General features: G+C 41.6%; 1 protein-coding gene across 1 annotated transcript in view; it reads left to right on the top strand.

Annotated features, from left to right (window-relative positions):
• Positions 1-15,565, top strand: part of brinp2 (bone morphogenetic protein/retinoic acid inducible neural-specific 2) — a 342,576-nt gene that overhangs the window by 248,486 nt on the left and 78,525 nt on the right. Inside the window, exon 6 of the mRNA XM_033650943.2 lies at positions 801-1,037. Within this exon, the coding sequence (XP_033506834.1) occupies positions 801-1,037 (237 nt within the window). The remainder of the gene's footprint in view (positions 1-800; positions 1,038-15,565) is intronic.

Below are 15,565 nucleotides of genomic sequence, written 5' to 3'. Positions count from 1 at the left end.
GCAAGAGCTGCCACTGATATTGATACAAGCCGAGCTGCTCTGAAGAAAACAACCTATTTTCTTATCCTTGCGATAAAACCACCACACATGCATAGTTGAGGTCTCTGTGAATCAACCAGAGAAAAAAGAGCTATTTGAAATTTGGTGAAGTGAGCACCCACACACACAATATACACAGCCAGCTGATGAGCTGCTGTCTTTGCACATGTCATTTTTTATTGGCCTCAGCCATGATAAGACGTGTTATTAGTGTCAGTATCTCTGTGCAATATTCAGTGATGGTACATAGGCTGTACTGCAGAGGAGCATTTTGTTAGCTTGTGTTCTGAAGTATTACAGCTTGAATTAGAGCTGTCATTTTAGTGTCATAGACATAATTACAAAACATGTTAGATGTTTAAAAATGGATCCCCATTAAAGAAAAAAAAAACAGTTGCAATTTCTGAGAAAAAAAAAAAAATCTCTTCAAAAATATTTATATCCAAAAGCAGTGATTCCAAGCTGCTAAGGCTACAGTGGCTGTTGCTTTTGAAGGAAGTACAATTTTCAGCACTCTGTTGTGTTGAAAATTAATGTTTCAGATCTGTAAGAAATTGTTTTACTACCAATGCCGTGCTAAAAATTAGCGTTCACAATGTTCTTTAATGGTTTAAACAAATTTCTTTATTTCATGCTCAAAGGCTGAAAAAACCTTTCAGCTCTACAAAAATAACACATGCTTTCATGTGGGACCAGTTTGTAAAAAAACACTTTATTTTGAAAATGACTAAAGTATTAATAAAATGACCTTTTTTTCACAGGCTTGCAAGATGTCCTGCCCGAATTCCTGCGTGGGCGTTTTGTGGAGGCAGCCCTCAGCTATGTGGCATGCAACTCGGAGGGCGAGCTGCTCTGCCGCAACAACGACTGCTGGTGCCGGTGCTCTCCCCGCTTTCCAGAGTGCAACTGCCCCTTTGCTGACATCAAGGTCATGGAGGAGAACCTGGAGAAGAGCAAAGAGGCCTGGAGCAACTTCAACCAAGAGTTCATGGAATCAGGTATGGGCTGGAATTCTTAATATGAAACCCGTTGGGCTGGCCTTGGGGTGGAAACTGCTTATAATATGGTTGTGTGGAATGAGGTTTTGGGTAAGTGGCAAAGATAGGCAAAAAAGCTTCAGCAAACAACTGGAATACAGTTTGAGCTGGTATGTTGTGTTGAATGTGGTTTTAGTTTAGCTTCAAGGCCTGGAATAAGGTCAGCTAACATGTTATGCAGTCACATATTGTATGAGTAGGTGTAACTGTTGTGGGCAAAATAAACCTGCCAATATTTATATAGATAACTTTAAAGCCTCAGTGTGTAAAAATGGTGAGTAACAGTGACATCAGCGGTCAAATTATAAATTGCAGTACTCACTCGCGCTCACTCACTCACCCCTCCCGTCGGGTAAGTGACAGTGGCCTCGTAGGACAAAAAGCCTTGCACAGACAGTGGAGTTTTTTTCGAGTTTTTCAGGAGTATCTAGCGACGAGGTGAATATTTATTTAGGAATCTAAACCATGTTACGATATGTTATAGCTTACCAGTGAGATATAGGTTATCTGTGAGATATATGTTAGGAGTGTTTTATTTCTAATTGTTTTGGTAACACGAGCAAACATTAGCACAGTAATGCTAAAATAACATGCCTGTTGTTCTGCAAAATAACACGTTTTAGGTGATAGTCATGGCACAGTGCGGCAAATATAGGTTGGTACGATTATAATATATGCATTTCCAGAGTGTTCTTCCACAGGACACAGGGAGATGAGGAAGAGGGAGAGGAGGAAGACCAGGGAGAGGAAGGGGGCGAGGGGGTAGAGGCGGTGCAGGAACGGCCAGGCGAAGAGGTAGTCTCTCGGCTACCCAGAGGGAAGAGGAGGAGGAGAGGGTGGACGCCTTCGCAGCAGCGCGAGAGGAATCAACAGATTAGGCTGTAGGCTAGGCTAACCATTTAGCTGTAGCTCTGGAATAACATTAGCCAAGGCTAGGATAACGTTAGCACGTAAACGTAGCCGTCACTCGAATTTAGACGAGAGGGAAAAGTAGTTGCAAACATGAAGCCAAAATAATTTTAAAATATCAGATTGAATTACCTGTCTAGCACAAAGCAGGCAACCTCCGCATCCCTTGTGAAATCGTTCTCCTTCAGGAGTTCTTTCCACCTGGAATAAGCAACACCGATATTCACTCGCGTTTTGTCCTGTCCTCGCTTATCTGATATTTTTCTTTTATTTGGTGGCGTAGTTTCCCTCTTACGGGGCAAAACATATGTGTGGTCCTCCATTTAAAGTGCGACAGAATCATAAAAGTACAAAGCAGGTTCACGCAGAAGCGCCCCAGATTGATCTTCACCTTAACCGTCTCCAGTGACGGCAAGTTCTAGGTAAACGCGAAAGGTGAAGCGCGTATATCCCTCTTGGCCACTGTATTCAAATATGGCGACGCAAGAGGGCAGCCTCCAGCAGACCGCGCCCTGCCTGTGTATATATAGAGAAATCATTCTAAGCCTATGAGAAAGCTTCCATTTGTACGTGAACTGCATTACACTTTGGTAAATATGTATTTATGAAAGCAATAGTTGATATTTGCTAATAAACAACCACGTAAATTACACATTGTAACTTAATACTTATACTGATAATGAGGTTATATTAAAGCTACAGTAGGTAACTTTTATAAAAAAAAATGTTTTTGTCATATTTGCTGAAATTGTCACTACATTTAAATAGGGGTGTCAAATTATTGCGTTAATTACAAATAATTAATTACAGCCATATTTAACGCGCTATGTTTTTTGATCGCGTTAATCTCATTTTTAATCTCTAACTTTACTGTTTCTGTATGCCACAGAGTTGCCTTTTATAAAATCCGTCTGTAGGCATACGATTGGGCTTTTTTGTGTTTGAGTTGTGGGAGAGCTGCAGCGCTACAGAGCAGAGTCCAGCATCAGCAGTGATGACTGTCCCCTGCAGTAGTGGTCTGCTCACTCAGGAGCCTATGAAAAGCTGTCTGCCCTAGCATGCAAGTATCTGACCTCCCCGGCAACCTCCGTGTAATTTTCGGGGCAATCAGGGCAGGATTCAGGACAACTGCTTGGATTTCGGGGCACAGTCCCGAAATCCAAGCAGTTGTCCTGAATCTTGCCCTGATTGTCCCGAAAATTACACTAGAGCAGAGTCTGGAGTAGTTATTGCCCGATAAAACATTAAGAATGAAAGATACATCCTAGGATGCTTTGGGACACATCCTCAGTGATGTGGCTGAGATCATTGGGCGTTTCGGGTCTTTCAACATCAGACGCCCTCACTCAGGTGACCCAGCCAGGGTTGATCAGGCCCTGGCTTGTGTCCCAGCTCCTCCTGATCCAAAGCCATCTGGAGGCTCTCTCTGCAGCCTCCATGGTGTTTTTTATGGCTTTCCTCTTCGCAGCCCCTGTGATGCCAAGCAGTGTGAAAACTTTGCACAGTGAGCGGCCAGCAAAGCCTCGGCACCCCACTTCTATGGGCTCACAGCGTGCCTTCCAGCCTCTTCCTTGGCATTGCTCCACCAGCTCCTGGTACTTAGACCGCTTTCGCTCGTTCGCCTCCTCGATGCGGTCCTCCCTTGGAACTATCAGTTCTATCATTAGAACTTGGCTTGCAGAGACAGAGGAAAGCACGATGTCTGGCCTCAGGGATGTTGTTGTGACGTGGTCCGGGAACTTGAGTTGCTTGCCCAAGTATTCTCTCAGCTCCCAGTCAGACGCTGAGGTGAGTAGGCCGGCTGCTGGTTTGGGTTGTGACTGAGGCTGCTCTCCAGCCCTGACAAAGATGATGTTCCTCTTGCCTTGCTGGTGCCTGTTGGAGTTGTTGTGGGCTACGGCTCTGGAGATGGCTTCAGCAGCTGCCTTCAGCACTTGGTCGTGCTGCCAGCGATAATGACCCTCCCCCAGTGCTTTCGGGCAGCTGCTGAGGATGTGCTCAAGTGAACCTCTCCCGGACCACAGAGCACAAGCTGGAGAGTCAGCCATGCCCCAGAGATGGAGATTAGCTGGGCTAGGTAGGACGTCATACGCAGCTGTGATGATGAACTTGATGCGCTGGGGTTCTGCTTGCCAGAGCTCGGCCCAGGTCACCTTCCTGTCCAGCGCTCCCTCCCATCTCGTCCATGCTCCCTGCTTCTGCATGCCCACCATCCTGCTGGTCCGCTCCTCCTCGACTCCTGCCCGCGCCTCTTTCAGGACTAGCTGGCGTTTGCCCTGCGCGTGTGCCTTCTTATAGAGGGGCTGAGGAAAAGCACCGAACCCTGCACGCCCCGTTGCCACTGTGCTGTGTAAAAACTGATCATGGTGGTTGAGTTGTCATGCAGCTCCCACCGGCTGCACATTGGCTGCAGCAGTTCCTACATGAATTATGGGTGTTGTAGTTTGAAGAAGAGAAGACAGCGCAAATTGCAGCCACAAGGACAGGGAAAGTGCAGGCAGCCACGAGAAGGAGTGATTTGCACGTTGCAGTGCAGCCTCTTGTTCTAACTGTTCAAAACTGTTCTATAAACTGATACAGCTGTAACGAATGTACCAGGTGTCTTTTATTTAGTTTTTTTCTATTTTTTATTAAGTTTAAAGGACAAGTGCACTTACATTGATCAATAAAACGAGAAATGGGAAAAGAGGAAAATAATTTAGAAAATTGTTAAAATAAAATTAGGGAACTGATCACAGATGTATTGTTTCTGTGTGTTTTTACATCTATTGTTGTGTTAATCTGCAGCTATGCTTTTAATGAAGCTGACAAGCCATGACAGTCAAGCACCCCCCTGGTGGGCCAGACTAAAGGTTGCAGCACTCTTTATTGGGACTAATCTCAGAAACAATAGAATGTAATGGCTAGGTGTACTGCATCTGTGTTCAAGTGTGTTATTGTTGAAAACAATAATTATGACTTTATAAAACCACTTTTTATAATATATATCAATCTTTTGATCATCTACCACAATAATGTAATGAATTTAAATGAAAATACCTCAAGTTGAGGGCTTTTCTCAGCAACTTTGAGATGAGATTAAAAAAGAGATTAATTAGAACAATTAATTACAGATCATAATTAATTAATCTCTCCATTTTTTTAATCTCTTGACAGTACTACATTTAAATAGTAGTACATGAGACAGATAATCCATTAAAAAGGTAGGTTCCTCTGGCTCTTCTTGGCACTCCTAATGGCATTTGCAAAAATATATCATGCCTGAATGAAAACAACCAATCAGAGCCAGGAGAAGCCTGTCACACAGCTGTCAGTCACTGCTAATGTACATGCTGCACAGTCCCCCCTCCCACATGCATGCCCTCAGTCAAGCTCAATATCTTTAGTGTGCAGCTTCAGGAAGAACTTTGCAAACACAATGACTGAGAAACAACCACTAACAGCGTACACAGCAAAGGCAAGTAAACAAAAGCAGGCTTCTATAAAAGTAAAAGCAAGCTTTTCTTGACAGTGTTCTTCTGTTCTCTTGTCCTCGCCTTGTGCGCTGTTGTTGGCAGCGCAGGGTTTGCACGAGAAGTGACTGACATGAGACTCCTCTTGGCTCTGATTGGTTGCTTTCATTCAGGTCTAGTGGATTCTTACAAATGTCATTAGGAGCACTAGAAGGAGCCAGAGGAACCTAATTTTCTCACAGATTTTCTGTCTCGTGTGCTGTCAGGATAGTGACAGTGCCAGCAAATATGACAAAAAATTACCAGGTTACCAACTGTAGATTTAAAGCAACTGTGTATAGAGTACCTAAATCCACTTTTTACTTACTAAACTATATGTACAGCCTTATTACACTATCATTCAATCCCAGTCCATGTCCACATACATTTATTACAATAGATTTGCCCTTTTCCAGAGACAATCCAGGAGTTCTGTCCTCTAGACCCCCAAAAACTTTGCAAAAAATGTATAATGTTGCCTGCTGCACTGAGTCCCCAAACTACAAAGTAAGACACTAGACATCTAGAGTATCAAACTCTTTTGCAAAGACACACAGGAACTGCGAGCGTGCATCTGAGAGAGGTAGTAGTAAAACTATTACAGTTGTAGAAATATTACTACTACCAGTGCTAAACTAGTGGTTTACAGAGTGTTACAGCATTTGGGGCAAATTTACATCCTGCCTACCTCGTTCAGATCTCCTGCTCTGTCTTTGCCTCTGCTACCTGCTGAGGCCTTGTCAAGCTAGGCTAACAGTTTAAATGGGTCTTAACCACAGTCTTTGCTGTAGTTGAAGGTGGAGACTTGTAAAAACTGAAGTCACTTTCACTGCTTTACATGTTGCTGCGGACGGGCATGACGCGCTACAAATCAAAGTTGAGCTGGCCTCGGTTATTTTCAGCTCTCCAGTGATGTATGCTGTTGTGCTGTGGTGTATAGCTGAGTTAGCTGACGCCATGCTAGGACTATGTGCATTGTGGTGCAATAGGGCGGCAAAATGTGATGTCAAATGGGCGTAAGACATTGATCAAAAGCATAGAAATATTTTTGACCAAAATACTGTTAAGTCAAGGTGCTTTGTGGCAAGTAGTAGACACACACACAAGCCCTGACGACAGAACAATGTGAATGAGTGCTTGAGTAACACTTCAGCGGCAACTCAGCGATAATGTGCCTGGTCACTGTTGTGTTGTCGATTATGTGAACACAGCAAGTGCTGCTTGACAAAAATGCTGTTGTTTGAGGCTTTAAGTTCATACATGAAGCTCATTAAATAAAACAGTCTTATTATCATATAACAGTGTTGGTTTTGGCTCAGAGACAGGCTGAGGATGTACTGACTGTGTTACAATAAATAAAAGAGAAGAGCTCTGGATAGCTGGTTTCATGAGATTGTTCAGTTCCAGTTACAGATGTAGCAGGTGGGATGTTGACGATTTATAGCTCCAAGCTGGATGCAGTTTATTCTCAATAACACTCTGTTTATACAGCGTGTACCTGTGAAGTCCATGTTCCTAATCACTTGTGATATTTACTGACAAATAGAGCGCAGTCATCGATGATGTGTGATAACCTGCCTGGATTACAGCTCAGTTGCTGTTATTTTCTCTATAAAGACACATTATATGAAAGCCCGATGAGGATTTAGTCACCTCTATACGCTGTATTGTAAATGCTTTAAGTTGTGTCTTAGGAGGCATTATGGAGAAAACTCTGGCAGAGCTGTTGTTCTGTGGGAGTAAAGACAGAATTTATCTACATTTTAAAGTGACAGTCTATTCCCCAATTAGGTTTGAGGGACAACAGCCAGCTGTTTATACCCTTTATTTCTGCTGGGATGCTTTGTCAAGCAACTAAAGTGAATCCAACATCTCTCTGATTACAACATATGGGTAACGTTTAAGTGCTGTGTCCAACTTTTAAAGCAGAACCATTTAGCATTTGCTGAACAATGGCCAGAAGTTATAATTATGGGATACAAGCAAATGTATGAACATAATGTAACAGATGGACAAGAAGAGAGGAGTCATATAGGCAGCATACTCAGAACTGTCAGCTATAAAGCAGTTTTGTCAGCTATAGAGCAATATCTGGCTTAAGTCTGTAGAGATCAGCTTTCATTAGCCACCATAAGCTGCTGGTCACACCAGACCAATTAAGGCCATTGTACACCAGGGGCATTGTTTCATGTGATTAATTCGCACCTCAATATATTATATATTGTTTAGATCATCAATTTTTCTTAGATTTTACACTGCGAATAAAGGTATCAACCAATTAAGTTGCGCCTATGAAAATTGTAAAACAACACCAAGCAGGCTTTGTAGTCCACACCAGGACTACAAACTTTATTACTTCTTCCAACCTTGACAAAGGCAGAACATGTCAGATCCACTCCTTCTTTTCCTATCTTTCATAATAAAAGCCCGAGACATATACATTGTGTAACTGTTCACCAGAGGGAACTCAAATTCACTCAGAGCATTTCCATACAAAGAAAACCCAATAAAATAGCTTACGATAGCTTAGACTGTTGCAACTGTCTTCACCTGCAACTGTAAAACTACAGTGGCAAAGCCTGTTGTTTCTTCTTTTAAAGGTAACATAATCTTGATAGCGATAAGGACAATTTTTTTTTTTTTTTTTTTAAAGATATTTTTTGGGGCATTTTTGCCTTTATAGATAGGACAGTTAAGCATGAAGGGGGGAGAGAGAGGGGGGAAATGACATGCAGCAAAGGGCCACAGGCGGTAGTCGAACCCGGGCCGCTGCGGCAACAGCCTTGTACATGGGGCACCTGCTCTATCCATTAAGCCACTGACGCCCCAGTGAGAAGGACTCAATAACTAAATGGTAATGATGTTGTCCTCACTATTAATTGCTTGACATGTAAACGTAGTAACTTCTCTTAGAGTTGGCAGGGCTCGACAGCGCGAGCGTTTCACTCACATTTGTGACTAAAAATAGGTGTGTGCGAACTGTGAAAAATATTTAGGGGCACATGTGCGCATAAAAAAAAACAGCCGAAGCAGCCTATATTTTTGTCAATAAAAAAATATGATAATCTAACCGCAAATGTTGGAGGAACTCCAGTCGCCTTCCCTCTTCCCTCTTCCCTGTGTGACACGGTTATGGGCAGTTTCCAAGACACTGTCGGCACAATTAAAAGTCCCACTGTTGGCAGCGTGGAATAAGTCAACGTTTAATCAAGGCGGAGGCGGGCGGCTGGAGGTCCGAGACTTCCAGCGAGGGAGAGGTAGAAACAAACAGCTAATGTGTGTCTGTGTGTGTTATGTTCAGGTGTTGTCACGTAAATAACAGTGCCCAAGCAATAAACAGGACAGACAATAGGATTTTATTTATTTTTACACTATATTTTCACTGAAAGCTGACCGAATCCGACCCGAGCCCGAATACAATTTATAGCTACATTTTTGACCAAACCCGCCCAACCCGTTGGGTACCATCAGGCTCAGATCGCCACACTCTAGTGTGTGTATGTGTCCCCTACTGGGGCCTATCTGAATTTCTGTCTTTGAGAGATATTATTTTGTAATATAACTGAATTTTCTATCCATACATAGCCTATACATTTTAAATATATTAAAATTATAAGGCATCTTTGAGTAAACTGCGAGTATCATTTAAGTAGACTATGTCGTGGCTGGCCGAGTGTCCTCTTTTTTGGAAATCAAAATATGGTCACCCTACAATAGCAGAGAAGACCCTTAAGTAGACCAAGGCTATTCAAGAGAAGGCTGAGACACGGGGTCAAACATGGGGGGATTGCACAAGCACAGTGTAACTTGAGCTGCGATGCTGGAGGGTGACAGCAGGGGCGCTAGATAAGAAACGCAGGATCTGCTCAGGCGATCAAGGAGTGCGCTTGGTGCGGTCTGCTTGGACTGCCTGAAGTTGTCAGAATTGCATCTCTGTCATTCTCACCCACAACGCAGGCCACCAGTGACAGTCCAATAATAAGCTGTGAAAATGACATGCATGCACATCCCCCTTATTCCGCAGTCTCAAGCCATCTACTGAGCCTTTGAGGAAGTGCAGACCAGATTTTACTGCGCATGTGCAATTCCCCCATGTTTGACCCCGTGTCTCAGCCTTCTCTTGAATAGCCTTGAAGTAGACCTGGAAGCGGTCACCATGGAGCTGTAGCTCTTGAACGAGCCTGTACTCCCCCAAATCCTGTCTTGTGCGCCTTGCTCTCCGCTTGCTCTGTGCTCTACCCCGCGGTGGGCGCCGCAAAAATCACGCTCTGTATGAAAGAGGCTTGAGTCCTGCAGAGTTTCAGAGGACCTGGAGAATGTTTTATGATAGTAATAACATTATATAAGACAATCATATTGCAAAGATAATATATATAAGATAATAACATTAAAGACAAAATTAAATTGCAATAGGCCTACTTTTTCAAAACTTGATGATTTTACCTTTCTGTACATTTTGTATACAAATTCATTAAATAATTTTGCTTGTAAATGTCTATTTGCATCACGTTTATTACGGAAAACACATTATTTGATCAATTTACATTGTGCCCCTAAAGTTCTTTGTGCGCTCCTTACTTTTTCAACTTAGGAGCACATGTGCTCCTTGGCAAAAAAGTTAGCGTCAAGCCCTGGTTGGTGTAGTGGGGTAAGAGATATGATCCCCTAGGTTTTAGTCAAACTCATGCTTGCAAAAGTGCTATGCACATTGTTTTTCTGTGTACAGAGAAATAATCACCAAAGTTTCGGTAGTATCCTCAGTAAACTGTTGGCTCATTTACACCAAGGTTGATTGACAGCTCATATTTTTTGCCCTTCATTGTAGATGTTTTGCTGTGTTCCTCAATCTATCAACCTGGCAAAATGGTCTACTGAGTCTGGGTCCCAGAGCTCATGGTGAATTATTTTGCTTTTGTTTGATTGTATATTTGTTCAGGACTTTAAGGACTTTACCATTAAGGTATAATATCAACTAAGCATTATTATGTAATATTGTGGTCCTGTAATGTAGAGGGGCCTAGTGTCAGAATATGGAATAAACACCATAACTCTGTACTGTACTGTAGTTTAGCTTATATAGTGCAAAGTTGATACTGGGTTTGTTTTCGGTGTCTATGCTTTTCCCTCAGAACCTTTTCTTTTTTTACTCCCTGTTGCTTGAGATATATAACAGTACCTTCAGCCAGCACATGTGGAGAGTGGTCATACCCAGCCAGTTCATAAACACTTTTGTTTTATAGAAAATAATGTACTTTTTTGTACATTAAAAAGTTACGTAGTTTTACTTTAAGAACAATGTTAGATCCTCACATTATTGGATTCATATTACAAACCACACATACTCCTTAGATGTCCACTTTTTAGCACTGTCTGCTTTGTTGTATGATAATAGTTGCAATATCAGGAACTGAATGAACAGTGGCTGTAGTAATAGGAGCAGGAGTACAATGTGTAATTTATACCAGTAAAAAGAGATCAGAAAAGAATAACACACTCTAGTCATTTTTATTATTAATGGCAAAAGCTATTTTTTTAAGAATAAGTCATTTGAATTTATGAAGAAATAGTGTGGAGGCCTTTTCCCCTAATGTGAAATTAAAAAGATAACTTCAGAATGATGTGAAGAGATCCTACTGAGCTAAGCTGTCTTATGAAAGCTGGTAATTAAAGAAAAGTTAAATGAGATTTCAGGATCGTCTCAACTTACTCCTTCTATAAAAACACACAACTTATGACTTACATTATAACTCAATGGAATACAGCCTGTTATCTGTTTTTAGCTTACTTTTTGAAACTGTAGCATTGTTAAGCCTCCGCCAGTATTAGCAGTGGCCAGAGGCATTAAGTTTCCGGGTTGTCCGATATCTCAAGAACAACTTGATGGAATTTCTTTCAATTTGACACAAACGTCCACTTGAATCCAGCAATGAACTGATTAGATTTTGGTGGTCAAAGGTCAGGGTCACTGTGACCTTGCATCCTTCTCATTTGTGGGAATGTGATACCTCAAGAAGGCAGTGAGGGAGTTTCCTCAAATTTGGCACAAATGTTCACTTGGACTCATGAATTAACTGATTAGCATTTGGTGGTTGAAGGTGAAATGTCATGGTCGCTGTGACCTCGCAAAAAAATTATTTTGGTCATAACTCAAGAATTCATGCATTAATTATGACAAGATTCCACATAAATGTCTAATTATATATAATGATAAAGTGATGACATTATATATCGAAAAGGTCAAAGGTCAACTTCACTGTGACATCATAATGTTCTGCAACAAAACAGTTTTCTGTCCATTATTGAATGCCATAACTCAAGAACAGAAGGGGAGACATGTCCCTGAATCTGTAAAGCGTCTTTGAGTGTCTTGAAAAGCATTATATAAGTATAATGTATTATTATTATTGTTATTATTATTATTATTTTTAGTCAGATACTGAATTAGTGCCCACCTTTAAAACTGCTGACTGTATAGATCTTCTGTGCTGCCTGGGGGGAAAATATGTGTGAAGCCTCCATGTTTTTACAGACATGAATGTAAAATTTAAGAGCAACTTGGTGGCATACAACTGCAAAGTGGTAATTCTAGTTTAATAGACATAATACAGTTATTTGTGACAAAGTTTAGAGCCAATAGTGTGAAAGTTGTGTTTTAGCATGCAGAGCCACAGTGATTGAGGCCCCATCAGGTGTACAGTCTCACGCTTGTCAAATCGATTTCCGCCGAGCCAGGCCGCTTTATCAAAACTATTCATCACAAAGAGCGAGACACAGGTGTGTGATGTAATGGCGGCAATGATGCAGAACAATTCAGGTCTCACTTCCTAAATTGGCTCAAGCTCCTTTTTATTTTTTTGTTGCATCTCAACTCATCACCAGCTCACTTCTTAATGACTTGGAAGGTGTAGGCAGGATTTAATTGGAGACAGGTTTCTGGCAGCGTCTCTTAAACGCTGGGTGGGTGCGTTGTGTTTCCCTACAGGATTCAGGTGATAGTGTGTGTGTGTGCTGCCATTTGTTTGGAAATTGCTTAGTGAGTGACATAATGGAGGTAAACGGTATTTCTGTGCATTCATTTAGCCTCATTTTGACAGCACCTGACTCTGCAAAGTTGTGTTGTTGTGTTTTTTGCTGCATATTAAATCTTTATAGAGATGCACTGACAGAGTATTGAAAAGAGGGGAGGATGACGTGTAATTGCGAGGCTTTTCTTGTTCCGCTGACATTATGGTTTTTGTCAGGAGCTTAACTTTGTGCTGTTTGTCATAAAAAATGGGGCCTTTGATACTTTCAGAGGCTTGTGTGTTTGAGCAATGAGCTAAAAATATCATGAAAAGCTCTTCAGTTAGTCCTGCACAAGGACAGACAGCACAGACAGGCATATACTGTACAGCCACAGGCATGTTTCCAGGGGATCATCAAAGTTTTATCTTATTTTAAGGAATCCACTTAAACATGCACACACTCAGCCGGAGTCACACAAGGCAAGTAGAGATGAACAATGAATGCGGAGAGATGAGAGGAAGGTAATCTACATGGCAAATATTGTTTGACTTTCAGAGCTCCCACTCTCTCTGTCTTACTATCTCTGTCCCTCCTTTGCATCTTCTCTCTTTTTCACACATACATGCACACACACACACAGTCTCTTTTCGCTTCTGGGGTTGCCTAGGAAGTTGGGCTGCATCTCGTCTGCTGGGATAGGCTGATAAATTTATTGTGGCGAGGGGAAAACAACTGCGAGGATAGTGTGTGTGTGCCAGAGAGATTGTTTATGTGTGTGTCAGAGAGACAGAAGGAGGACAAGGAAGAGACTAAATCATTCTGTGTGTCTCTGAGTGAGAGGAAAGAGGAGAATAATACCCTAAAACCTCAGCCACTCACCATTTCCTCAACTAAAGACCAAAAAGCTACACACACACACACACACACATACAAATAGTGAGAGCTCTCTGCTGTTCTTTTTTTTTCTTTTCTTTTCTTTTCTTTTCTTTTCTTTTCTTTTCTTTTCTTTCTGGATAGATCTCATGTGCAGTTTGGGAGGCAAGATGCCCTGGAAAGGTGTGAATAAGTTGTGTCTGGAACATCACACCTTTGGTTTCGCGAAATTGGAAAACACAGCCAGCTTCAAGGCTTGGCACTAGATTTCCTAATACCTGTGTGTGTATAAAATTACAGAGCCACATTCCAAATGCAGAGGGCTGTATTCATGTTTCTTCTGTCACAGATTTAAGAGTTCTTTGTGAGTGTCTTATCCTCCCGGCTCAGGTACAGGGATGCAACATGTTTTTTTTTTGTTTTTTTTTATTAGTGATGAGAAGTTTCTCTATTTAGTGCGTGGTTAAACAGAATGAACACATTAAACATTACACTTTATGTTTTAAAATTCTTGAAAAAGGGCACTCTCAAGTCCAGGGATGGGTACCAAAACTCGGTATTAAACGGGCCCTAGGGCCCTTTGTACATTTCATCATATCAACATTTGAGAGTGAAATAGCTTAAAATCAATACATTCTCACTCAGACCTCATCACATATCCACATTTGGTCATGGGCTTTCCAGGGCAAGATATGACGTGCAGGGTACTCTGGGTGCGTTGGTTGTTGATGTTCTACGATGCCGTGTCAGTTTCTGACAGTTACATGCATTGTCTTTTTTTAAAATACACTTCCATTTTTACAGTAAATGTAGTTTGCATACAGTCTCTTTCAAATAAACACCATATGTCAGTACAACACTGTGAATCAGCAAATGCAAGTGGTTACGTTTTGCCAACACAGGCACATGGTTAAGTTTAGGCAACAGAAGTACGGAGATGGTTATAGGAAAAAAGAACAGGGTTTGACTTCACAATCTTATGGGAAGCGAACACCAGCCTCCTGGGTTAAAGTCAGTGGTTGTTGGACCCATCCATCATCCCTCCTGCCCCACCTACTCGGACTTCTGCTGACTTAACTTTTGTTTCCCCAAAACCAGAGGTGATGCTTTCCTAACCCTAACCAAGTGATTTTTGTGCCTAAAGCTAACCACACATTAACCACAGCATTGTCACAACGTTTAAATTTAAACATGAGGAGAAAAAAAGTTTCAGCTTATCTGCTACGTATAAAAGGCACAATGCCAACATTTTATCTGGCAATTTGGTTGCATTTAGTGAGTATTTCAGGCAGTAGAACAGTGTGGTATTGACTCCAGATAAACTACAATGTCAGAATTTATTACATTAAAGCAGCCAAAACCTCAAGACAAACAACTCAAGTAAGTAAGTATTATGTGAGTCACATTAAAATAAACACTAAGTAATAAATTAATGCATACATCCTGTCAGCAGTATATAATGGCCCATTACTCTACTAGAGAGGCTTCACTATGACTGATCAGCAGTGTTCCAGTGACCTGTGCTAAGTCCTCATACCTAAGTGTGGCTTTAGAAGTTAATTAACCAGCCTGAGCCATCACAGGTGACGCAACGCTACACTGACTCACAGGTTGAAGTGCCAAATTTAAAAGCCAGTTGTATAATGGAATTCTGATAGGGGTTAGAATTACCATATCAGTAGCATGTTCCTCCCCACAACCAAGTCATTAAGCTGGATCTTTGGGATATTACCTCAGCTGATGTGAGGGACGGGGGTTCTCGGTCACCATACATGTTGCAGAGGGGGAGGAGAGGGTGTGAGTAACTAATGAGGTCACTCATACATGAAACATAAGATGGAGCTTCGTGGTAATTGAGATTCAAATCCCTGCTCCAAGGGTGGGTAGGAGGCAGTGTTAGCTCCCCAGTGAGAGAAAGACAGAGCAAGGAAAGTGGAAAAATCCCAGTCATTTTCCAAAAGACAGACTTTCATCCTCTACTGTGTTCAGTTCCTGTTGGTCAAAGGAGGAAGGGATATACTGTCAAATGTAGAGAATTAACTATCAGAACAATGATCAGGTGCACCAAGTACTACCTTAGTTTCTTTGGATGGGTGTAAATCAGCACGGATGATTTATAATGGAACGTTATGCATTGGTTTTAGGTTGTGAATGGTCTATTCTAACAGATTTTTTTTTTTTTTTTGAGTACTAATTTGCATGCTAACAATA

The sequence above is a fragment of the Epinephelus lanceolatus genome, chromosome 12 (genome assembly GCF_041903045.1).
Source record: "Epinephelus lanceolatus isolate andai-2023 chromosome 12, ASM4190304v1, whole genome shotgun sequence".
Lineage (NCBI taxonomy): Eukaryota > Metazoa > Chordata > Actinopteri > Perciformes > Serranidae > Epinephelus > Epinephelus lanceolatus.
This window is presented reverse-complemented; position numbering and strand designations above follow the sequence as displayed.